The sequence below is a fragment of the Macadamia integrifolia genome, chromosome 10 (assembly GCF_013358625.1).
Source record: "Macadamia integrifolia cultivar HAES 741 chromosome 10, SCU_Mint_v3, whole genome shotgun sequence".
In the NCBI taxonomy this organism is placed as follows: Eukaryota; Viridiplantae; Streptophyta; class Magnoliopsida; order Proteales; family Proteaceae; genus Macadamia; species Macadamia integrifolia.
Window position 1 is genome coordinate 773,735 of NC_056566.1, and position 26,791 is coordinate 800,525.

At 40.6% G+C, this 26,791-nt stretch overlaps 1 protein-coding gene across 9 annotated transcripts in view; it reads left to right on the forward strand.

Moving 5' to 3' along the window:
• Nucleotides 1–18,485: 18,485 nt before the first annotated feature.
• LOC122091865 (elongation factor 1-alpha) overlaps nucleotides 18,486–26,791 on the forward strand; it is a 93,376-nt gene continuing 85,070 nt past the window's right edge. For 2 of the 9 annotated variants that reach the window (XM_042662058.1, XM_042662061.1), the window contains exons 1-2: nucleotides 18,487–18,673; nucleotides 19,917–20,011. In XM_042662058.1, the coding sequence (XP_042517992.1) occupies nucleotides 19,921–20,011 (91 nt within the window). In that variant the 5' untranslated portion in view covers nucleotides 18,487–18,673; nucleotides 19,917–19,920. Of the gene's footprint in view, nucleotides 18,674–18,723; nucleotides 19,054–19,916; nucleotides 20,012–26,791 lie in introns of those variants that run through there. The other 7 variants (XM_042662059.1, XM_042662062.1, XM_042662060.1 and 4 more) reach the window with 5 other exon arrangements.

The window sequence follows — 26,791 nt, forward strand, 5'->3', positions numbered from 1 at the left end:
TCTAAGATAAACGTTCAAAAGTTCAACGGAAGACTTAATTTACCTGTAAATACCCCCAATATACTTGATACCCAAATTGTAGTATATAGATAAATATATGTGGGCCCACAGGCATGATATTTACACAAAAAGAATAACAATTCACGTATCAAGTACACAAAAAGGGGTTACCAAAAGAATAAAAAAGTAAAACCCTGTACGGCGTCAATACTGCGGTCCCACAGCACAACCCTCACACATGTAGTCCGTACCGTGCTCATAATCCTCGGGGACCCACCAATCCTCATCGAAAAACTCAACTGTGGGGCCCGACCCTTGATCTTCAGGCTGGTAACCTGCAAAATCATCTAAAAGAGGTGCGCACGTGGGATGAGCTCACTAGCACAGTAAGTGAAAAGAATGACCACACAACAATCACATCCATATGCACTATATGCTATGCAATTCATTTTAAATCTCATCCACCTAAACAACATTACTAAGTCTTTGGTTTGGTGCTACTGCGCGTATGCTCCGGGTACGAGCCGCAAACTCCATCCCGCGATACGCCCATAGGGCTGTCGGAGAAGGCCCACCGTGAGTACTTGAAAAAGTAAAGCATGCCGACTACCGGCGCTCAACATAAAAGTAAATGACAGAAAGTAAAGGTGCTGACTCCAGCAATTTAAAAGCAGTACGATTGGCCCTCTTGAATATACCACTGAGGTTGCCGACTGTCCTAATGACCAACCGGGCATATGTCTAAGTTCCACAGTGACCCGACATCCGCGACCACTGCTTCCCCCCAAGTGATAACCCAACACCTCAACCCCTGTTGGGAATGGTCGTAGCACGGGAAGATGATAACCCTAAACCGTATGCTCCTATATGATAGGGTATGATTGCATAGTGCCACCGCGTCCCATTCCACGGGCCACCAATGCACTCGTTTCCAAGCCGACTACGGCATCTAGTCTAATAATGCATCATGCACAGTGATCCCATCATTCATCACATAAGCACATCGATCATTTAACATTGAGAAAGTAAAACACAACACACATGTCATAATCATATGAGGATGACTAAGCTACACATAATTTGCATGATGACATGGCTAGTCTAGATACAATTGAATGATGCCAAACAAGCTCTAAAATAAAGTCAAACGTCCGCTCCCCACTTACTTGTTGTGTACAAAGACTCACGCCTGGTACGGATGAGATCCGGCGCGAGAAACATAAATTTTTGTGAACCTATCATAAGTGAAGGGGATTAGCATTTCACCACTTTGGGGTCAAAACTAACAAGATTCAATGGTTAAATCATATTTATAATCATAAAAGAAGGTTGCACGTCCGTTTTGGGTCCATTCGGACACAAAAATCACGTTGGGGGCCTCTCGGGTGGGTCGGACAGCCCACCTGTCACGGTCCATCGGTCTTCTCAGGTGGGTGGGTCGGCCTGCCGGTCCCGGCCCACCTGTGGGGACCGAGGGTCGGTCCTCTCAGGCGGGTAGGTCGGCCCACCGGTCGGCCCGTAGGTCTCAGCCCACCTGTGAGGGCGAAAAAATGCCTTTTTCCTTGAAACTTTCCCCAACCTTTGGGGAATCAAATGGGGCTTTTCTAATCACATTTTCCACACATTCAAGGTCTTATAAGATGATTCAAACCTAGATCTAAGTTAGATTTAAGGATTAGAAAGACATCTTACCTTCTTTGCTCAAGAACTCTTTCAAAACCCCAAAAATCACTTCTTAGCTCATGAAGTCACCAATGCTTTTCCAATCTTATAAACACTTCTTCAAATCCTTCAAAATCAAGGGTTTTGCTTGGGTTTGGTGAAAGTTTAAGTAACATAGCCTTTGCTCACCTCCAATCGTAGCTCTCGTGTTGGGGATCACTCTTCCGACGTCGGAATGGGAAGATCAAACCTTGGCGCCGCTTAAATCCATTCCTTCCTCCTCTTCCTTCCCCTTTCTTCTTCTCCGTTCTCTTTTCTCCCTTCTTTTCTCTCTCCTCTTTACTCTTCTCACCAAACTCCTTAATGTAATAACTAATAAATAAGAAAATAAAAAACACAATAATGCTATTTATACTTTTTAAAACAACTAGTAACCACATGGGTGGGTCACTCAGGTGGGCGGATGCGCCCACCTGTGATCGCCCACCTGAGAGCCGAAAATTATCCAACAAGTGGGATTTTGATGGAATTCGACTCTCGGCATGTATCTCACTCTCGGCACAAGGTATATTATACGTATGCGCTTTAGGATACGGCTACATACTAGCATTACCCGTACATGGCCTTATGATACGTGTATGTGCATGGCTTGGGTACACCCGTCTCCTCTAGCATTGACTCAGACTTGTCTGGCCAACCTGTGTTCAAAGTCACCCTTGCCATCATGGTCCATAAGGAACCCGCCTTAACCCTCTCTGGTATGGGTCCTGCATGGTAAAATCGGGTCAACCGTGTAATTAGACCGGGTTTAAGAAGTAGGGTATCACATTTACCCCCCCTTTATGAAAATTTCGTCCTTGAAATTGGCATACCTGGTTGTTCGAAAAGATGAGGGTACTTGGCTTGTATTTCATCCTCTTTCTCCCAAGATGCTTTTTCAAGTGAATGATTAGCCCATCGCACCTTTACGAAGGAAATGAAGCGGTTGCGAAGGGTTTTCACTTTTCGGTCCAAGATTTCAACTGGCTGCTCTGTATTGGTCATCAGCTTCTAGATATTCTGGTTCCACGGGTAATACATGCGATGGATCATGAACGTATTGCTTTAGCATGGATACATGGAATACATTATGAACATTCCCGAGTGAAGGTGGCAGAGCAAGCATGTAGGCTACTGAGCCAACCCGAGATAAAATCTCAAATGGGCCAATGTATCTCTGGCTCAACTTACCCTTTCTATGGAATCTTTGTAACCCTTTTGTAGGAGAAATCTTGAGAAACACCTTTTCTCCTGCTTGAAACTCAATGTCTTTCCTACAATTGTTTGCATAGCTCTTTTGACGTGATTGAGCTGCCTTAATCCTTTCTCGAATAACATCGACCTTGTCACAAGTCATCTGTATCATTTCAGGTCCTAACATTCGGCGTTCGCCCACCTCATTCTAATACAGAGGAGTTCTACACTTCCTACCATATAATGCCTCATATGGAGCCATCCCAATTGTAGCTTGGTAATTGTTGTTATAGGCAAACTCCATAAGGGGTATATATTCTTCCCAACTACCACACATTTCCATTGCACATGCCCTGAGCATGTCTTCTAATATCTGTATGGTTCGCTTCGACTGACCATCAGTCTATGGGTGGAAAGCAGTACTCAATTTCAATTGTGATCCCAAAGCATGCTGAAAACTTTTCCAAAATCTGGAAGTGAACCTTGGGTCCCTATCTGACACAATGCTCACTGGCACTCCATGCAAGCGCACTATGTTATCCATATAAAGTTGTGCTAACTTGGCCATAGAGAACTTGGTCTTGATGAGAATGAAATGAGCAGTCTTAGTAAGCCGATCGACTATCACCCATATCGTATCCATCCCCTTAGGTGTGCATAGTAGTCCGATGAAAAAGTCCATTATAATCCTATCCCACTTCCAATTTGGTACTGGGAGTGGCTGAAGAGTACCATAAGGTTGATGCCTCTTAGCTTTTACTTTTTGGCATGTAAGACAAGTCGCCACATACAGGGCTATTGTGATTCTCATGCTTGGCCACCAGTAATTTTGTTTAAGGTCCTTATACATCTTTGTACTTCCTGGGTGGAGTGTGTACTCAGAGCTATGTGCTTCTCGCACTATCTTGTCTTGTATCTCCAAATCATCGGGCACACACAACCTACCTCGAAACAATAATGCCCCATCACTGGCTAAAACGAAATCAGGGTCGTTCATTGGTTGATCTTGAATCTTAACTCTGATCCGCTGCAATTCAGAATCCAAAGGTTGTTTCATTATCACCTCTTGCCTAATAGATGGATGCACTTGTAGAGCCGCCAGGGATACGGTCAACCATTTAAGGTTTCCTAGTTGATGTTAATGCTCTAAAGTTGCTCCTTCATATAAGAGGGTTTCATCCATTAGCGTCGCCTCTTGTACGAGTGGTGGGTTGACTGCTAAGCATGAGAGTGGCACAGTCTATGCCTTCCGACTCAACACATCTGCCACTACATTAGCCTTGTCAGGATGATACTGAATGTCGCAGTCATAATCCTTCATGAGCTCAAGCCATCTCCTCTGCCTCATGTTCAAATATTTTTGGGTGAAAAAGTACTTAAGGCTCTTGTGATCACTGTATATCTCGTACTTCTCCCCATACAAATAATGTCGCCAAATCTTTAGGGCAAAAATGACTGCGGCTAGTTCCAAGTCATGAGTGGGGTAGTTCTTCTCATATTCCTTTAGTTCTTGGGATGCATACGCTATCACCTTACCACGTTGCATGAGAACACAACCCAACCCAACCCAACCTTGGAAGCGTCAGTGTAGACTGTCATTCCACCTATGCCTTCAGGGATGGTCAACACAGGGGCCGACACCAACCTTTTCTTCAATTCCTAAAAACTCTTCTCACATTCCTCTACCCATTCAAATTTCACACCCTTTTTGGTTAACTTAGTCATTGGTGCTGAGATCTGGGAAAAATTCTTGATGAAGCGCCGGTAGTATCCAGCCAAACCCAAGAAACTTCTAATTTCAGTAACGTTCTTAAGGCTTTCCCACTCTACTATTGCTTTCACCTTATCAGGATCCACCTCGATTCCGGTCTCAGACACTACGTGTCCCAGGAATCCAACTTGCTCAAGCCAAAATTCACATTTACTATATTTGGCAAACAATTATTGTTCTCTCAGCCTCTGTAACACCATCCTCCGGTGTTGAGTGTGCTCCTCTTCTGTCTTAGAGTAGATCAAGATGTCATTAATAAAAATAATTACCCATTTATCAAGGAAATTGTAGAATACTCGATTCATTAGATCCATGAATGCTGCCGGTGCATTGGTTAACCCAAAAGATAACACTAGGAACTCATAGTGACAATACCGAGTCCTGAACGCTATCTTGGTATGTCGCCGCTCTTTATCTTGAGCTGATAATAGCCTGATCTAAGGTCTATCTTTGAAAATACCTTTGCACTTTGTAGTTGGTCAAACAAATCATCGATGCGTGGCAATGGATACCGGTTCTTAATGGTTAGCTTATTCAATTCCTGGTAATTGATGCACATACGCAAGCTGCCATCTTTCTTTTTAAAAAAAACAATACTGGGGCACCCCAAGGTGAAACACTTGGGCGAATAAACCCCATCTCCAATCATTCTTGCAACTGCATCTGTAACTCCTTCAATTCGGCTGGTGTCATCCTGTATGGAGATTTAGACACTGGAGCTGCTCGAGGAATCAAGTCTATGGCAAATTCTAACTCTCTATCTGGCGGTAGATGCATTAGATCATCTGGAAAGACGTCGGGAAATTCTTTAACCACCTTTACCTCTTCTAGAGGTGTAACCTTTGCATCAACATCAAGTACCGATGCTAAGTAACCCTGACATCCACTTTCCAACAACTTTACCGCTTGAAGAGCGGAGACAAGGACCTTTCTAGCCCGTTTCATTTTATCTGCTTGGTATACCAATTCTTTTCCTTCATCATCTGTCACCCTAATTAATTTTTCGGCACACATCACATTAGGTCAGAGGGCGGACAACCAATCCATGCCCAGTATAACGTCAAAATTCTGCATGTTGAATTTAATGAGTTGTGCATCCAATTTCTTCCCACTGATTTCCACTGAGCACGACCCATACACCTCCTTCAACTGTGTAACTTTGCCGGTAGGCATACTAACAATCATCTCATGATCTAGTGTCCTGGGTGACATACCAAGTTTCTCAGCAAATCTCTTAGACATGAATGAGTGTGTAGCTCCTAAATCAAACAAGACATAGGCTGGTATACCCAATATAGGTAGAACACCTAGTGCAACAATGCATATAAGTACAGCAGGTTATCAACATTTAGCATAAGGGAAATATTAAATTAGAATGTACCTGCTACCACTTCCGTGCTGGCCTCAGCTTCTTCAGCTGATAAGGCATACATTCTTCCTTACGGTTGATTCCCCCGATACTGAGGGCTGACTGGATGGTAAGGTTGGTCTAACCTGATAGTCTTTAGCATAATGCCTATAGGAGTGGCAATTAAAGCAACGGATTTGTGACGCCGAGACTGGGGCAGGGCCCCTTTGTATCTGACCTGACGTAGACGGGGGACGAGGTGGCCTTGTGACTGTAGGCACCGTACTAGTGTTTGGGCGAAAAGATGTAGAGCTCGGACCACCAGCTGGTCGAGGAAGGTAGCCAGATGGCCTATCGGGCTGTCTATATGTAGGCCAAAAACTATACGACCCATAGTATACCTTGGATGAGTTGCCCATGTCCGAAAATGGATTAGTCCTCTTCCACAATCCAGGTGCGAGGTACTATTCTCCCTTCTACTTATCTTCCATGGTCTTAGCCTTTTGCACAATTTGGCCATAATCTTTCAAATCCAAGACCTCGAGCACTATAAACCATTCTCATAATTCCAAGCTAGTAATAAGCATTTAGAAATTTAAGATACAACATGTTCAGTTCTAAATGCATCAATCATAAATCAAGCATATGCATAGGAATGAAAATTGGGATGTCAATATCATATATGAATGCATAAGATGCCAAAAACACTCTCAAAATTAAATCAAAGTCCTCTTCCCACTTATCTATTCTTGTAGGAGAACACGCACTCAGGGTATGGGTGAGATCCAGAGTGAAGACGAGTGTCTCGAAACCCAATACAAATGGGAATTTAGAATACGTCCAATTCGGAATTATAAATGACGTAAGATATGGTCATGATGCATATAATAGTGTGAAGGAGGTTGTTGGTGAGTTTGAGTTCCGTCGGAGCTCATTTGGGCTATAAGTGGGTCATACAGGTGGGTAGGTGAACCCACCTGTGCTACTGCCCAGGCTGACAGCAAACAGACACAGACCGGTGAGTCATACTAGTGGGTCTGGTACCCACCAGTCCTACCCATCGGTAGGTCCAAAGGGGACCGGTGGGTCATATCGATGGGTCTGGTACCCACTAGTAGAACCAGAAGCACTGTCGAGACTGGTAGGTCACACCAGCGGGTCAGGCACCTGCCGATCTTACTTGTCGGTTGGCACAAAGAAGACCAGTGGGTGTGGAACCCGCCGTTCCTACCCACCGATTGGCCTAGAAGCCTAGGCAAGACTAGGGGTTTTCACACTGGCGGGTCAGACTTCCCGCCAGTGTTACCCGTCGGTATTCTGTGGGTTTTGCTGTTTTCCTTCCTTTCTTCATTCCACCTCTTGGGAACCCAATAAGGTGGTTCCCACTTCATTTTCCACACATTTTGAGCTCCACATTCTTGATCATTTTAAGGATCTAAGCTATCATTAAGGTTTTGGGGAATGAAATCTTACCTTGGCTCAAGAAACTCCAAACTTGAGATCCTCTCTCCAAAACTCACTGTCACTTCAATAACTCTCAAAATCTTTGTTTCCCTTCTTAAATCCATCAAGGAAATCACACAAGGATTTCATTATTACCTTGATTTGACCATACACAAGAGAGTTTCATCACATTTTATTGGTTTAGGGTGTTGCTTACCTCAAAACGCAAATCTCAAGACACTGGTCACTATTCCGACGACGAAAAGGTAAGGTGCGGCTTCAGAAATCAAGGGGGAAGCCTTCTTCCTACTCTTCTTCTCCTTCTTCCTCTTTTCTCCCTCCCCTTTACTCCCCTCACCAACCTTTGCTGAAAATCATAAATGGGAGAGAGAAAAAGATATAAATGCTATTTATACCATGGCCAATAAATATCTTCTCAGGCCCGTTTAGTTTTGCCCCCTTTTGGACCAAAACGCATTAATTCGCGATACGGGCCAAAATAGCTAACATTATTGGGTACACAAGACCTCATTACGATGAGGATTCTAAAACACGCGTGCTCGCCCAAGCTGCTCTTGGTAGGGCCCACATTACCCATATAGGTGGGTCACACTGGTGGGTCTCGCACCTAACAATGACACCCACCAGTTAGCTAAAACAAAGCTAACCTTGTTGTATTCTTGGGGAAAGTGTAATCCTACGCATATCTCGCCCTCACCTCTTGTTGTGGACTAAACTCTTATCATTCAAATATGATTACATACCTTTCTTATTCGTACATGGCCTTGTGATATGTGCAAGGGCATGGCTTAGGCAAGCGAATCACTTCGGGTACTGGCACAGTCTTATCCGGCCACCTCGCATTTGACGTCACCCTTACTGTCATATACCATAGAGCACCAGCATTGACCCTTTCTGGTTTGGACCCTGCAAGACCAAACTGAACCAATCGGTTAATAAACCGGGTTTAAAGAGCAGGGCTCTATAGTCGGTAGCTGGTAACCCAATTGTGCTTGCACCATCGAAACAAAACCAGAATTGGAGTTTTAATCACATGACTTTCTGGGTTCAACTGCACTCTGCTGGCCTTGAGATACTTGAGCTCAACATTGGTGCCAAAGTAGCCAAGAAACTGGATTCTACCCTGCATGTGATGCTAATCCGAGGAAGAGCCAAAGTGGTCATTGATATCCAAAACCCTCTAAGAGCTTCAATTCCAATCAAACGTCCTCCTGTAACCAGTGTGATGTCCAGGTAAAGTATGAACGCTTACCTTTAGAGAATGAAGATTATGTTTATCATCCTTCTCTGCCCCTCTTAAACCTGATGCTCCAAGAGCTACTACCCCTACCAGAAAAGTTGGATATGAGATTAGGGCTATCCCTCCAGACTAACAACTTATTGAAACTGCCATTAACCTTTTCATAGATGGAAGTCACTCTCTGGTGCCCTCTTCCACCTCTTCCCTAAATCCTCTTTCCTGTCTGACAAATCTTTCTTCCATAGCTAATGAAGAGGCTCATATTAGTCCCCCTATCTACGGCACAGAAATTCCAGCCTCTCAGAACTTGGTCCCCACAAGCCAGATGTCAACCTTCAGGTTTACCAATACCACGCCTACTCACAATACTAATCCTCTGTACATCCATCACTCCATATTCCAACAATTAGATTATCCTCAATCATCCTCAGATCATAAGCATGCCTTACCTTCCTCTCACCCTTACAATATGCTCTCATCTGAACATCCTACTGCTCCACATCAACCTGGTCCCCATCTACCCTCTCTCCCGACTCATATTCTCCAAAATCCCAAGATTACCCAAGCTATTCTAACCTTGCCACATACTCTTTCTAGATTTACCCTCACGGGCTCTAGGGATTAGTACATGGGCCCAGACCTTACCTTCCAACCTTTACCACAGCCAAACTTTGAGTTTAACCCACCTTTACCTCTCCCTGCTCTTGTGGCCCAACCCATATCTTCAAAATCCACAACCAAATCTCAACCTATATCTCCTAGGCCTATTCATGAAGACATTTCTTGCCCCCTTTTGGGTAATCCTAGTCCTCCCAGTCTCAATCCTCTTTAAGATTCCCACTCCTTTGTTCAAGAACCTAATCCCCCTTCCTTGGCCAAACCAATTAGACTCCGTCCTCCTCCAAATCTCTCCACCCACACGTCTGAAGCTAATAAATAGAAGAAAAACCAGACGTGGCCGCCCCTACCCAGCGCCTTCAACCCCTCTAGATGAATCTCTTATGCAGCATTTTTTACTGCATCACCCCATGGAGGTTGGATCAACCCCATGGGGAGCAATGAAGACCATAAGCTAGAATTGTCAGGGTATTGGAGGAGCCTTGAAAATCCATGCTCTTAAGAGTCTATCCCATAAAAGAGAGACCAGAGATCCTCTTCCTCATGGAAACAAAGTGTGCTTCTTCTAAACTGTCCAAAATTAACCGCAAGCTAAACCTGAGTTCCTTCTTCGGTGTTGATGCCAGCAAAATTAATCACAAGCTAAACTGCCCAAAATTAACCGCAAGCTAAACCTGGGCTTAGGGCTTTTTTGGAAATCTCATATTCAGATTAAGATCTTATTTTCTGATAGCAATATCATCGATGTTGAAGTCCTTTCCCCAGATAATTCCAGATTCTTTCTTACTTGTGTATATGGAGAGCCCAATCACCTCAGAGGGCGGTGGTTTGGAACAATTTGAAGTCCATCACTGGCAATCGTGTTGATGATTGGATCTGCCTTTGGGATTTTAATTCCATTATGTCTTGGCATGAGAAAGCCGGTGGCAATCATGTGGGTGATAGGGATATGCAAGCCTTTAGAGAGGTTATCCATGATTGCGCCCTCCTAGACCTTGGATCTAATGGCCCTATTTTCACTTGGAACAACAAAAGAAAGGACAAGCCAATATTAGAGTTTGACCTAATAGAGCCTTTGCCAATTATGCCTGGCAATGCCACTTCCCCAATTCTGTTGTGTTTGTGCGTGTCTCTATTGGATCTGATCACTTCCCAATAGTGGTTGATACTGATGGATGTCTTACTCCGAGGTACCACCCCTTTCGCTTTGAAGCGATTTGGCTGTGACACCCTGATTGTGCTTCGACTGCCCAAAATGCTTGGTCCCTTAGGTGTGAAGGCTCTGCCTCCTCCAATCTTTATGGAAAGCAGAAGAATTGTAGAATTGTTTTCAAAACATGGAACTGAGAGGTTTTCGGAAACCTGTATACCAACATTCAAGCCATAAAGATAGGACTTGATCAATTAATGGGGCTCCTTGACTCTGCCTTTTACCAAAATAGAATGAATGATGTCTCTTCCAAACTTGTCGAAGAGCTTTTGATGGAGGAAGACTTTTGCAAGCAAAAGTCTAGAGTGCTGCAATGGCTGAAGGATGGTGATAGAAACACAACCTTCTTTCAGGCAACTACAATCCAACGCAGAAGAGCCAACACGATTTTGAAAATCAAGAAAGGCTCATGGCACATGGACTTCTTCCCAATTTGAGGTGGTAAATGAATTTATATCTTTTTACCAACAATCCTATTCCTCGAAAGGTACTCATCCTGATTCCCTATATCATATTATATTGTATTATACCTAAGGTATCTAAAGATATGAAATCTGAGTAATGTAGAATGCCTACCCTGGAGTAAACCAAACTTGCACGTTTTTCTATGAAACCCACAAAGGCCCCGAGTTTCAATAGTCTTCCTCCTATTTTTTCCAACGTTTTTGGGATCTAACTCATTTGAAAATTTTTGGATTTGTATCAAATTTCTTTCAATCAAAATTTGCTTCCAACACACTTTAATAAGACCTTAGTTTGTCTCATCCCAAAGAAAGATAGTCCAGATGGGGTGGAAGATTATAGGCTAATTAGCCTTTGTGGTGTTTCTTCCAAGATCATGTCTACCAGTTTACATGGATTTATGTGTTCTATCATTGATACTTCCCGGTCAACTTTTGTCCCGGGAAGAGCAATATTAGACATGTATTCCTCACCCATGAGATGTACCACTACATTAGAGGCAAAAAGTAAGGGGAAGAAAAGCCTCACAGCCATGAAGCTTGATATCAAGAAAGCTTATGACTGACTGGAATGAAACTTCATTGAACAGGTGCTGCTCAAGCTAGGATTTCATGTGAATTATGTTCAAATGTCATGTGTGGCATCAGATCAGTCAGTTTTAGCTTCCTCATCAATGGTTCGGTTTGTGGCTCCATTACTCCTTCTAGAGGAATCTGCCATGGGGACCCTCTCTCTCCAGCGATTTTCTCTCTATGTTCTCAGGCCCTCATCGTTGTGCTTACTACTGTTGTGAATTCCAATCTCATTCAGGGTATGAAGATCCGTAATAGAGGAAATCCCATCTCCCACCTTCTCTTCGCAGCTGATTGGGTTTTGTTCTCAAGGAAGAAGCTCGAACAAATTCAGAACCTTAAAAAATTGTCTGGACATCTATTGTAAAAGGAACTGGGCAGTCAATGAATAGACAAAAAGCCACTATTACCTTTAGACCCAATATGACATCCAAATTCAGACGATGGTTCTTCAAGATTTTGGCACATCAAATATGGTGAAGGCCTATATAAATACCTTGGTTTGCCCTTGGAATTTGGAGCTTCTAAATCTCAGTTACGCAAGGAAATCAGAGACAAAACTGCTTAATGCATCCAATGATGGAAGGAAAGACTCTTTAATCATGTTGGGAAAGAAATAATACTGAGGTTGGCGGCCTTCTCCTTCTTTAGTTATGCCTCATCACATTTCAAACTTCCACAATCTCATCACGAGTTTATTAGGAAGGCTCCTACCAAATTCATCTAGGGACAAGGGGACAAGGGGACAAGGACTCAAAGATCACTTTAGTTTCTTGGGAAAGACTATGCCGGTCCAAATCTAAAGGGGGCTTGGGTTTCAAACACTTAAGTCTTCAAAATTATGCTCTGCTTGCTAAGGTGGCTTCAAAACTCTAGGATGATCCAAATTCCTGATGGGGGCAACATCTGAAATCCATCTACTTTCCACATTGCAACTTTCTTAATGCCCGTCTTAGTCACCAGTCACCACCCATCATGGGCATGGCGGAGTGTTCTTCATAGGAGAGATATTCTTCTTGAGGGTCTTTAATGGTTTTTTGGAGACGGATCCTCTATCCATATCTGGGATTCCCAATGGGTGCCCACCCTCACAAACTTCAGAATCCAGCACCCCTGCCTGGCAGCCCCTTATCTTAGGTCTCAGATATAATTGTAGTCAAAAACAGATTCTGGAATATTTCCTTGCTGCAAAAATGGTTTGCTCCTTCAGATTATGAGGCTATCATAAAGATCAAGTTGGGAATTCTGCCAAGTAGAGATCGCCAAGTTTGGGGAGTCTCAAAAACATGTATATTTTTAGTTAAATCAACCTATCATCCATGGTTCAAAATCTCTCCGAGATCTCGGTTATTTCGTGACTTTTTTTTTTGCCGAGACAAGATAGGCTCAAAATACCCTTTGTACATCTTCTCGGTCAAAATCTCGGTATCTCAGTGATGATCACATTTATGTGTGAAATATTAGGTAATAAATCATGCATTTTTACATACTTAGAATGGAGCTACATTGGGCTTTTCTTTCTTTTTGCAGGTTTTGTATTTAAAAGGCCTTAAGGACTATCGGGCGCCATATCTCCAATTTTACATATAAAGAGGTCCCGTTTCTTTTCATGGTTGCAAAGAGGATGAAATTCTGAGCAAGATAAACTATCGCATTAAAAGGACACATTCACAAGATGGACTATCTCATTAAAAGTACACATTTGTTTTGACACTCATACACATAATTATTCTTTTCGGACCAGAAAAAAGAATAATGGACCAGAACATAATCGAGATGCAAGCCCAGCCCATCTGCAGTTGTCCCAGTGGTATAAGAGACATTCCAAGATGCCAACAAAGATGGAGGGACCCACACACTTGGACGTTTCACACTCTCTCTCCCCTTGGACGATTTTGAAGATCTCCTATTTTTTTTGGAGATTAGGTTGAAGATCTCCTATTTTCTACTTACTTAAAGACCAAGGGCATGGACGAAACTTCCAATTAAAATAGAAGATTGTCCAAATCGATCAAAGCAAGGAATAGAAAATCATCCAACAGGGTTTTTGCGCAAGAAGAGAGAGAAAATAAAGAAAAAAAATAGGAAAAGGAAAGAGAAATCATTGAAGATTCCCTCTTTCCTCAACGATTTCTCTTTCCTATTTACTCTCTTTTCTCTCTTCTCTCCTACCTCCACCTCATCACCACGATTGTCCAAATCACAACTAACTTGGAAACCAAAATCGTCCCTCTTTCTCCCCTATTCCCTATAAAAAAGAGCATCGTCCAAGCCCTAGAGGGCGTCCTCTTGTTCTTCTCTTGTTCTCTCTTTTTCTCTACTTTTAGTTGTGCTCTAGTTCTAGTTCTAGTTCTTCTTTGTTTTTGCGTTAAACACTTTTGTAATTGGTTTTATTTAATTAATGCAAAGTCTTTTACTTTTATTGTTTTTATGTTATTCAAGTTATTCAAGTTGTAATTTTAATTTACTAGTTCAAGGCTTAGATCTAGGTGACAAGAATCAAGCTTTGGAGCATCTCAATTCAAGTGCAAGTTTCTCTTTAATATTTGTTTTCTCCAGGCCTAAAAATTTTAGGGCCGGTAGTATTTCTAATCGACCAAGTTTTCAGTTCTAGGATTTAAGTTCAGGTAGGCAGGCTTCTACATTAGTTTTCTCATCCCCCCTCTAATTCCCTCTTCTTGCTACCCATCATTCTTAATTTAGGATTTTAATTTTCAGTTTTACTTTAATGCTTTCCCTTTCCCCTAAGGTCCTTGGCTGGACGATGTGTTGGCTTTGCCCCTCTCTAGCTATAGAACCATCCTTTTACTTTTATTATTTATATTGCCTCCCTTTCCCTAAAGCTAAGTAGATAAGCCCTTACAAGAGTACTCTCTGGTCAAGTAGGGAGGCTCGTACTATTGGCGGTGCATCCCTCGGGCTTAGTAGACATACCTACTTGTGTGCCTCTTTCTAGCTTTATTCCCCTTTTATTTTATTTATTTTATTTCAGCATTTTTCTTTTACTTTTTTTATTGCCTTTATTTATTTACTCTGAGTATTTAAATTCCTAGATGATGAATAGTTAGAGTTAGATGCAAATGGTTGGATTTTTAATTTCAATTGCAATTCTGATTTCCCTAGTTGTGTTGGTTAGGACGTTCTTTTAGATGCATGTGTTTTAGGGCGATAGTTAGAAGTGGATCACAATCATCAAATCGTACACTTTCGCATTACTAGAATAAGCTAAAAATAAAGTGGCAGCCTCCTTGTGTTTGACCCGTAGCTACGATGATCCGTACGTTTGTGGTTACTTTTAAATCTCAAACACTCAGCCAAGATATCAGTATCATCTTGACGAGGTACCGAAATGTTTTACAAATACCTCATGTCGGTGAATTTTGACTCTGTCTCGTCTGTCTCAGTGAAATCTCAGTTCCATCTTATATTTTGAACACAAAGTCACCCAATTGGCTTCTAATTAGCCACATCATCACACATATTGCCTTCCAAATCACTCTAACAAGATCTATATATTCCAAGCTTAGAAAAGGTAAAGTTCTTTTCCCAAAACCATTTTTTTTGAAATAGTACATAAATACACGTTGGATGGGGCTAGATTTTTTATATGTTAGACATTAGAGGCCGATTTATGACCTCACTGAGTTGAAATTTTTTTTTTTTGTACACAATTTTTTTTTCTGGTTTAAAAATGCATTTTTCATTAACATAAATTGTTACTTTTATGGTAAATATACCATTGATGGAAGTCAATTATATATATGTTACTCACCATTGTCTGTTTTATGACTCTATAGGAGTGAAATTTTTTTTCATTAGGTAATTATTTATTTTAATTTTTGAAAAATTAGAAAAATAGATTAATAATTGAAAAAAAAATTAAAAATAGAGAAAATATTTTGTTTTGATTTAAAAAAAAAATAGGAGATTAATATCAAAGTGTTTTGAAGCATACAAGATGCTTGTTATGTTATACCATATTCTCTAGAACAGTTCGACAATTACTGCCAAACAAAGGTGCAACTCTAAAACAATGTCATGTTCTAATATTTTTGCAAATTTATGTTCTAAGCATATTTATTAACCTTAAAACAAGCTACCCACCAAGTTTCAGGTCAAAATATGACCATTTGACCATCGAAACAGTCAATCGAGTAAAAAAAAAAAATACACCAACTCGTCGCGATCAAGTCAAGTTGGTGATTCTGAACCCACCGAAACAAAACGAGATTTCAAACCTTGCTATCATCTGCTCTCTAATCTTCAAGAAAACAAGGAAGCTAGCCTCTTCCTCCATTCACTCCCTAAGACGTAACATCCCAGAGCACACATGGAAATTTATTTGGAAATGTCAAGACTATGCCCAAGATCAAATCATTTATGTGGAGGATGTGCGCTAATGGCTTGCCATTGGCTGAAAACCTTTGGATTTGTCAGATAAATATTGATCCTTCATGTCCTCGGTGTGGAGCTTCCTTATAAATTATAGACCACATCTTCTTTCATTGTCCCTTCGCAAGGGCAATCTGGTTTGGGTCTCCCTCTCATATCGAGTTCCTGAAGATGATTCTTTCACCATTCCAACTTGGATCCAACAATGGTATCTTCAATCTGCCATAGGAAAATCTCAAGCAAGACAGTGCTTCAGCCTCTACTCCTTTATATGTTGGGCCCATTGGCGATCTAGGAGTGACTTTGCCTTCAATCACATTCGATGGTTTGCATTGGATGTCATCAACATGGGAGAAGCATATTGTCAGGAGTTTTGCCAAGCTCAATAATCTCACCTGGTTTATGTTAATCCTACCTCTATGGCTGCTCTCGAGCAATAACAGTCTAGATGGTTACCCCCCTCAAGGCTTCATCAACCTCAATTCTGATGCTTCCTTTGATGCGAACACTTACAAGGGAGGCTTGGGTTTTGTCATTCGCAGTCATACATGGGACATTATAGTTGTAGTCTTTGAGCCAACCTTCCTTCCTTCCTTCTGTAATTGCTGGAGAGGCTGAGCCTTCTAGCTATGATTTTGTTTATGTTTTTTGAGGGCCATCTCTGTGTTATGATCAATTTTGACAACCAGGAAATAATCCAACTCCTCAATGATCCATCTCATTATGTCCCACTGCAGATCAATCACATTATTGAGGACATTTGCTTCTTTAGTACGAGGCCTATTAGGTGTTTATTTAACCACATCCCAAGGGCTTGTAACATAAGGATGTGAATTTGAAACCGAAACTGTTTACTAAAATCGAATCGAGCTGTTACACCGAAATCGTAAAACCATTTAGTAAATGGTTCGGTTATAGTTTTAAGTTTAAAACCGATTAGTTAAATGGGTTGGGTTAGTTTTAACTGTTTAACTTGTTGGTTTCAAACCGAATTGACACCATTTAAACCATCAAAACGATTTGATTAACCCGTATAATGATTAAATATGTGGTTGTTTTAACAAAATATAATGGTCTAATTTAGGGAATAATTAAGGACCATAGAGGGTGTCCAACAGTCTATTCAATAATTTACTCCTATTATGTAGTTATGTAGTTAAATCCTTGCTTGTTCAATGCCTCATTTAATTTGATACAAGATTGAAACATTTATCAACAAAAGCAGATTTTAGTAAGCATGCGAATAAACTAGCAAACCGATTGCTAATCATTTAAAAACCATATAGAATAAACCGCAATTAAAACCCTTTAAAACCGTGAAACCGACACCGTTTAAAAATTGTGGAACCAAAACCGTTTTCTAAACGGTTTGCGGTTTCAAAAAGTGCAATCATTTAGTAAATGGTGCGATTTGGGTTTCAACCAAATAAATGTGAACCGAACCAAACCACATATTATACACTGAAACATCATAGATTAACACCCTTACTGTAACGGCATGGCTGACACCCTTGCTAGGAGAGGCCTGTCCTCCCGGTCCATGACAGTATGGCCTCCTTCCACTCCTTGGCTCAGTGAGCTTTGTCAAACTAATACCTTGGCTTGTAATTGTCTCATTATTGAATAAATTCCCCCTTTAGCAAAAAAATATAAAAAATAAAAGTGTTCTAGAAGTACTTAGGCGTCGTTTGACAACGTTTCTGGAAACAAAAATGGATTTTTTGGTGTTTGATAAATCTGTTTATCGAAAAGTTTTTTATAGACATAATACCACTAACAAACCTGATAGTATCATCGGATGTCCAGAAGGGAGAGAGGGTTCGGTTGCCACTTTTTAGGTTTAAAAAGTTGAGAGATTTATCGGGCACAAAAGCCTTTTTTTTTGTTTTTCTCTCTAATTCATTTCCAGAAACGATGAAGCAAGTCGGGTCAAAGTCGTTTCTAGAATTGTAAATAGGCATAAATTTTGATTTATGTTTTTAAAAACAGGTGAAACGGAATAACTTTATTAAACGTTTTTTAGGTTGTTTCTCTGTTTCTGAAAATAAGGGCCCGTTTGATAACGTTTCTGTCATTTCTGTTTCAAGAAATGGCAGAAACATAAATTTTCGTTTCTAGAAACAGAAACGGAATTGAAGGTGTTTGATAAGTCATGTTTTTAGAAGTTGATGGTAACCAGTGAAAGAATTGCCACAAGTCGTTTCCAGTAATGGCGAAACAAGTGCGCCTAAGTTGTTTCTTGAATCATAAATAAGTAAAAATTTCTATTTCTATTTCTAAAAATAAGTGAAATGAAATAGTTTTATTAAACACTTTTTGCTCCGTTTCTACTGTTTCTGGAAACAGAAACGACAGAAATACGTTTTTGCTGTTTTTGGAAACAGAAACCACAGAAACACGTTTCTTAAAACATTATCAAACGGGCCTAAGAAAACGCAGAAAGGAAACATTGTCAAATGGTGATTTAAAAGCGCTTTTCTAAACGAAGAAGCCAAAAAAGGCCCCACTTTTATTTGCCTTCTACCGTATTCGATTCCTTACCTTTCTGAGATTGCTTGTCTGGACCCCTCTCCTCCCCTTCTTCTCTTCCCTTCTTAATTCTGATTCTTGCTCATTTCCCTTCCTCCGCGGCCCTTTCCACCGTCTAAAACAGATGAATTGCTAGCAGCCATCATATTCCATTAGTCGACAGCCTAATCCGGTGAGTCTCTCTCTCTCTCTCTCTCTCTCTCTTCGGGGCTGATGTTGTTGTGTTTCTATTACTTTCTGGGCTTTTGTTGAGACTTCAACCCCTTGATGTAATCTGGCGGACATTCGGTCTCGTCTATTACCGCTTCCTTCCCCTTGACATTCCTCCCAAAACTCCGCCACCGTTTCCAACCCCCACACTATCAAGCTTCTTCTCCTCTTGAGTCTTGTCCCAGGTCTCTTTTTCCCCTATTTTTAACTTACCACAAATAATTTTAGGTAAATTCTAATCATCTCCTAGTCCTTGAGGAAGGGAAGGGAAGGGAAGGGGCTTGTGTTTGTGAAACTTGGATTTGCTTGTAGTTGGCATGGGCATCACTATGAACCTCCTGGGTGAATCTCGTATTATTTTTTTTAGGGTTAATTTTTTTTATTTTGCTTACCATTTTTATCATGAAATTTAATCTAGTTGTATCTAGCAATTCATTTTAATAAAAATAATTGTCAATAATTGAATGGGTTGGTGGATTTCTTCCCTTTGTTTTCCATCTTCCCCTTCTCCATTCTTTTGTTGAATTGGACTGGCACTTTTCGACTAAGGCCTAAGTGGCACTGGTAAAGGTATACTGATTATTAGTTAGCAATTACTAGTGTGTATAGTGTAACGTGTGCTTGGTTTGTATTACTGTATCTTGGTTCTTATTGGGTCCCTGAATTTTTTTATTTTTTGTAACGGTCTTGTAGCCCCAAGTCCAGAGATGCTACCAATAGTAAATTATTGTTTCACAACTATTAGTGTCCCACCCTGTTGCATTAAATGCTTGGTTACTTTAACACACTGGTTAATAATGTTATTCCTTTTTTTTTTTTCCTATTTGAAGCACACACATGGTTTTTTTTTTGTTGATTTTACAGATTGATTACTCAAATTATTTTCCTTTCTCGGTTTATGTTACTTTTTCTGTTTATTTTTAATTTTTTAGTGGGTTGTTTCATTCATCATAATGAACTATTCCTAGCTACAATGGAAGTTATCTACACCCATATGTTGATTACACAATGCATTATGCATGCTATCTGTCATGTTGCAATTTTGAACATGCTTTGATGTTAGTTTTTCACCTAACTTGGTTTTTGTCAAGTCGAACAATGCTTGTTACTTGTGGTATGTTGTGTGCCTTCTTTTTAAATCCATGACACTATTTCCCTATACTGCTTTATTCCTCTTGTCTAACGAGTGTGTATTTGTTGCTTAGGATCATGCCTCGTAAAGTAAATTATGGAGTCGATTATGATGAAGTCTATGGTGACTACGAAGATTATTTTGATGACTCAGATATAGAAAGTGATGGTCAGTAACTATTTTAATTCAACCTGCTTTTGTCACTTCAGTTTGTGTGGAAATGTCCTAATGATATTAACTATGTTTAATAGTGCTTTATTACTTTTGCTATCTGTCCTTTGAACCAATTACATAAGCCATAGTTTGGATATGACCTGATGTGATCTAGATTTCTCCTGCATTTCTTGCTGCCTGTCTTGAAAATGGTTTTTCTTATACTGATTTCTTGATCTGTTTATTCTTTGCCTCTTTTTTTCCTGTTATTTTCATTTCTCACCCCCCCACCCAATTTTTTTTTTTCTTTCTTGTGGGGTACTGCTAAAATGATTTTCACCCAAGCAGGAGGAAAATCTCCAGTGACCACAACAAGAATAGCGTGATCATTGGGAGATGTTTGGATCGACTTTACATAACTATAGATATACCACCCCACCCCCCAAAAAAAAAAAAAAAAAGAAAAAGAAAGAAAAAACCTACATACTGGAAGTTTCATGACAGAGTATAGTATCCCAACATGCAGAAAAATGGCAGAAACGATGCCAGTTGCTTTTTAAAAAGAGATAGATTAAGTGGGGGAGGTGCTTGTTGGTAGTTATGTGATAAATGTATCCCACCAAGACTGTTAAGGTGAAAGGAAAATCCTATATGGAAGCAATAAGGTCAGCCAAGTGGTGACATAAGTTGCAAATGAGTTGGACAGCATGTGGCATAGTGTGATAAACTCAAATAATGGTTCAATAGGAACGGTTGGGATTTTTAGAGGGGAATGGGTAGAGTTACTCTAGCATGTCCATGCAAGAGTATTAGGAATATCTTACTGGCTATGACCACTTCTTTGAGACTTCGGGTTGGTAATGGGAGAAGAATTATATTCTGGAAAGATAATCAGTGGGGTGAGGAAAAATTAATGATGAGATTCCTTAAATTTATGCATTATCTTTCCAGAAAGCTAAGACAATTGATGAGTGCATCGGGGTGTCTGGAATAAACATTGCATGGGATTTCAGGTTTAGAAGGGATTTGAAGAGAGTGAGATTGGGCAGGTAGTGTAATGTAAAACTAGAAATCACAAGTGATTCTAATCCCAGGCCGGATCTGAAATTTTGGCTGTATAGAGAAGATGTCCTCCAATATGCTTGGTTCTAGCTCTTAAACACTCTCACATCAAACAAATAAAAGGAAAATAAGAAAAGAAAGAGAATTTGATGGAGGGTTGAGAAGGGGGAAGAAGAACTAGTGAATGGGCATCTCACCCTCTGGTTTAGGCATCTCACCTAGAGCATCTCACCCAACTGCATCCCACAACACAACATAAGCCATCTTTTTTTTTTTTTCAATAATAAATTCGTTTTCAATGTCGTAGCCTCTTACAAACTTATATAGAAGATTCAAAACTGACTCAAACCCTAAAAAGTAAAGGCCTAGCCCAAATCCTTAACTAATTGGGAAACCTAAACTGACTAGAAAATAGAAATATCAAAGAAAATAGACTCCAAACAAGACTCTAACTAAACTAATAAATTAAATCATGTTTTCCTACTTTCTGCCCATATTTTAAGCCTATTAAAGTGGCTCATTGCAAAGAAAATCCATGGGATCAAAAGCCCAACACATACATAACTAGGCCCAACACATACATAACCCAGCCCAAAGCTTATTCCTAATAAACGACTTATTTGCATTAATTCACCCTCTCTTAGAAAAGATTTGTCCTCGAATTTTGTAGAGTGTGAGGGGTGATTATAGCATGTTGCACGTCCCTCTTCAAGCCGTAATAAAATTCAGGTAGCTCTTTGATAATAAGGATGTAGTCTAGAATGTGAGGAGCTCGATCTTGAAGATACTTTAATGGGATGACGAACTCCACATGCTCAACTTCAACAACCTCAAATGTATCCATGGGATCATCCACATGGACGCCTTTAACTACTGTGTTCTTGATCTCCACAATTTCAATCTCAAGCTCCTTAGGATCTTCCTCTTGGCTGTTCATAGTCATCACAGTTGTAGTGTCAAGTTCCTCAGTCTCAACCTCATTGTCTATTGTGGCGATCTTGTTGTTTTCAAATTCTTCCACATGAGTCTCGTTGACGGGAAGATCAATGACTAGCTTTTCCTTGACAATAGGAATCGCTGGAATTTCTTCAACACTAACCTCAACTTTTGACTCTAGTTCAATGGTTGGAGGTGTCTTCTCTTGTTGCTCCTTCGCATATTTTTGCACAAGAGCGGCCAAGGGGTCTACCGATTGTTTCAAAATCTTGTCACCTGTGGGTGTATTTTGGAGACCTGTAGATGTCTTTTGGTGGGAATCTTGCGGAGGAAAGAGCCTTCTTTGGATATATGCAGGGAGGCATTGGGTCGCTAACTCGTACTTCATCTCTCCTCAAGTCCTAGGCTCATGTCCTCGAATTCGGAGTTGCTTTTCATGGACATTTTATGATTCTCTAACATAACTATTCATTCGGGAGCAAGCAAATCGAAGCTTCCACGCCTCTGTCAAGTTGTAGTAGTCAAAATATTCATCCAGAGAATATAGCCAATCAAGGACTTCGCATGGATCCCTCTGTCCAGCAAAGTAATGAACTTTTGGCTCCATATTTAGTTAGGCTTTGATACCAAATAATGTAGAACTGGGAATCATAAGTGATCCTAATCCCAGGCAGGATCTGAAATTTTGGATGAATAGAGAAGATGTCCTCCAATAGGCTTGGTTTTAGCTCTTAATCACTTTCACAACAAACAAATAGAAGGAAAATAAGAAAATAAAGAGAATTCGATGGAGGGTTGAGAAGGGGGAAGAAGAACTAGTGAATGGGCATCTGACCCTCTGGTTTAGGCATCTCACTCAACTGCATCCCACAATACAACAACATAAGCCATATTTTTTTTTTTTCAATAATAAATTCGTTTTCAATGTTATAGCCCCTTACAAACTTATATAGAAGACTCAAAACTGACTCAGACCCTCAAAAGGAAAGGCCTAAACCAATCCTTAACTAATTGGGAAACTCAAACTGACTAGAAAACTGAAATATCGAGGAAATAGACTCCAAATAGGACTTTAACTAACTAATAAATTAAATCCCGTTTTCCTACTTTCTACCCATATTTTAGGCCTATTAAAGTGGCCTATTACAAAGAAAACCCATGGCATCAAAGGCCCAACACATACATAACCGAACCCAAGGCTTATTCCCAATAAAATAAGCCCATTAAATGACTTCTCTGCATTATAGTGAGCTGCTTAGATCTCTAGAGAATGCGTTTATGCCTGATCTTGGTCATGATATTAGAATGTGGTGCATTATTTAGAATGGGAAAATCTCAGTTAAATTTTTGTATATCTTACCTTTAGCTAAACGTGAACCTGAGATGTGGAGGCCTTTCTTTCAACAACCCTGATAAGCTAATTTGGAAAAGTAGCACTCCTTCGAAATTCAAAGTGCTAGCTTGAGAGATTGGCTTGGAGATGTTGGAATACTTGTGATGTGTTTCATAGGAGGAGCTCTTTGCAGGCCTTATTTCCTCATGTATGCTAGGCATATGGTCAATTGTTCATCCAATGTAATTCATAAGGTATGGGGACATTACCTTGGGAGTGTTTGGTGTTTGCTGGACATCCCTTGACATTCTTGATCTCATGGGGTTTTGCATTCACCTTCTTTCTGGAAAAGGGTAAGGTGTTGTGGAGATATCATTGATCGAGATTCTATGGATTGTAGTGTCGAAAAAAGTCAGCACAGGTAGGTGAGAATGACGGTGAGCCTGCTCGTTGGGCCCTTTTTATTATTTCATCGAATTTCTTTCTATATGGTGATGCGAGACTGGTATTTGTTGGTGAGGCTATGACCATATGTGGAAAGACAGGTGATTCAGTGGCTCCCGGCCCTTCTCTCCTACAATAATTGAACTCAATTTTTATGGCAGTTGTAGGGAATATCCAGGACTGGCTGGTACTCGGGGAGTTGGGCTAGGATGTAGAGATCATGAGGGGTCCAAATATGTTTCCTGCTTGGGCCCTACTGTTATGGCTGATACTATGACAGCTGAACTCAAAGTAATGATCATTGTACTGCATTTATAATGCAGGATGGAGATGAAATACCCTAAATAGTATGTCATTGAATTTATTGAGTTGCAAGTTGTTTTTTTATACTAACCGAAGTAAGTACTATGCTGCTATGTTAGTGTTGGAACAGCGAACTCAGGATTAGTTTAATTGGGAGCTGGCTTGTATTGTTAAAATCAGTTGGTTTTGATGACCTGTGTAACGGTTCAGGCTTTTGAAAAAATGAGATGCATCTCTATTTTAAAGAACTGAATCTGCGTTAGGTTTTGGAAATCTGAGATAAGTTTAGTTTAGGTTGGTTAAGTCGGAATTTTCTTTTCGATACTCAGTGCTGAGGAAATAGTTATGGGCTTTGTTTGGTTTTTGAAAGTTGATTTTATGAAGTTGCTTTTCTTTTTTGGATTAGGTATTTGTTGGTTATGGATCGGTTTTTGGTTTAAAAAATGCATAGGCTGCGTTTGGTAGTCATTCAGTTCCAGAAATGATGTTTTGTGTAAAAAACAGAATTTTCAGTTTCTGTGTCAAAATGCTGTTTAAAAAAAATAAAAAATGGAACGATTACCCTAGTTCACTTTTTAATCATTCACTTTCCCTTTTTTTTTTTTTTTTTTTTGGTATTTGGAATGAAACCGAAATGACAGAACAAGGTTTCATCGTTCCATCATTTTGCGTTTCTAGCGTCTTTTTTTTCCCATTTCGTTAAAAAAAAAAAACCGAAAAACACCAAGTTGACACCAAACGCTTTATTCCATTTTTTTTGTTCCCATAGAATGGAAAAATGTCAGAAACGTTTTTCTGGATGACTACCATAGAGTTTGGGTTGAGAGAGAGTATAATGGAGTTGGAAATTTCTTGTGCCTTTTAATATAGAGAAGTTTGTTTATGGTTTGGGAGATTTGGTATGAATTGGATTCAAACTAGTTGTCGTCCCCAAAGGCATGGGTGAACAACATATCCAACAAACCCTCAATCGGCAAACCGACCTCGTAAATGCGGTCTTTCAGAAGGGTATGCTGAAGTACCAGCATCGGCCCCCCAAGAAGGAGAGTAAACAGAAGATTTTTTGGAACCCTTCGTTGCTGGCACCTTGCGGTGCATCCACTTGTCAGAAGGAGGGGATTGAGGACGGGCAGGGGTGGCTGGAGCTATAGCACCCGAGCCAGTGGCCTGCATCAACCCGCTAGGAACCAAGATACTCCCCAAAGGATAATCCTGGTGAGGAAATGCTCCTCAGGACTCACATTCTGTCCTCGGTACATTGGGACTCTATCTCGGAGGGGGCATTGTTGCTTTCCCTCAGTGCTCGGCCGAGACCGAAGCAGTATCTTGGCTTTGCTTCTTTGCTTGGGCATTACTAAGGAGAGGTCGATAGTCTCCTCGTGCACTTGCTCGAATCGGGAAGTCTCCTTTCTCTTCTTATCCTTTGCTGGTTTGGAAGGCTTCTGGAACAACGAGCGTTGGAGATCATCACTGTTGAAATCCACTGAAAAGAAGGAACAAAAAGGTCGGTATAAAAAAAATGAGTAGATGAGGAAGAAGAGATCCAACTTCAGATATCGATGCTCACCAGGACTAAGCATGTTCATAGCCAGAATCTCCTTACCCCCTAGCTACGCTGAGCAAACTGGGTTAGGATTAGTCTGGAGCAACCGAAGGGTCTACTCGTCCTCCTCGTAAAGAGCATGCCTGTTGTTACAAGCCTTGTTGTTTGGATCTGACCAGACAGTGCAGAACCTGAAGGGATTGACATCCCTAGCCCAAAAGAATTTATCTTTCCATCCATGGATGGAAGGAGTCATCACATCCAACACCTTTATATCAACAGATCGGCAGCAGTAGTAGTACCAACCGGGGTGTGCTGGGTGCATAGTTGTCAGGGCGTCGCCTTGGCGTCCAGGCGTTTTTTTAGGGGCAGGGCGAGGGACGCCATTGTGTATGTAGGAAAGGCGGTCGCCTTTGGTGTTAAGGCGTCCAAAAGGCATCGCCTTTGGCGCCGTGGATGACTTGGTAGGAAAGGCGAACGCCTCGTGTTTTTTTTTTTTCCTTTCACTTAAGTATTTGTTTTTTATAATCTAATTGTAAACTTTTCATTTGATGAAGTACAGGTTTTTAAATGGTGTGAGATGCATGGAATCATTTTACCCCCTTAAGTGAACCAAAAAAAAAAAAAATAAAATGAAAAAGGTTTGGTGGTGGGGGGAAATATAACGTGAAAGGGTTAGAATTTAAAACCCTCCACTGTTTCTCTCTCCCGATGAAGTCTCTCTGCAATTAAGTTCTCTACGCCTCTAAACCTAGACAACCTGCGCTGGATTCATTGATTCAACCGACCGATTGAGATTGAAGTTGGACTTGGCTGAAATCCATCGTTCCCTCCTCTGTTTCGACTTCAGGTATGTTTGCATTAGATTTTTTTTTCCCTCCCTCCTACTTCATCTTCTGCTTCTTCGTTTTTGAGTTGCGACTGGTTTTTTTTTCCCTCTTCTTCCTCTGCGACTGTTTTTTTTCCTCTTCTTCCTCTGCTTCTTCTTCGTCTATGACTGTTTTTTATTTTTCCTCTCTTCTTCCTTTGCTTCTTCTTCGTCTGCGGCGGTTTTTTTTCCTCTCTTCTTCCTCTGCTTCTTCGTCTGCAGCTGAGTTTTTTTTTTCTCTCTTGTTCCTCTGCTTCTTCCTGTGTTTCTTCTTCTTCCTTCTTCTGGTGTCATTTGTCCTGGCAG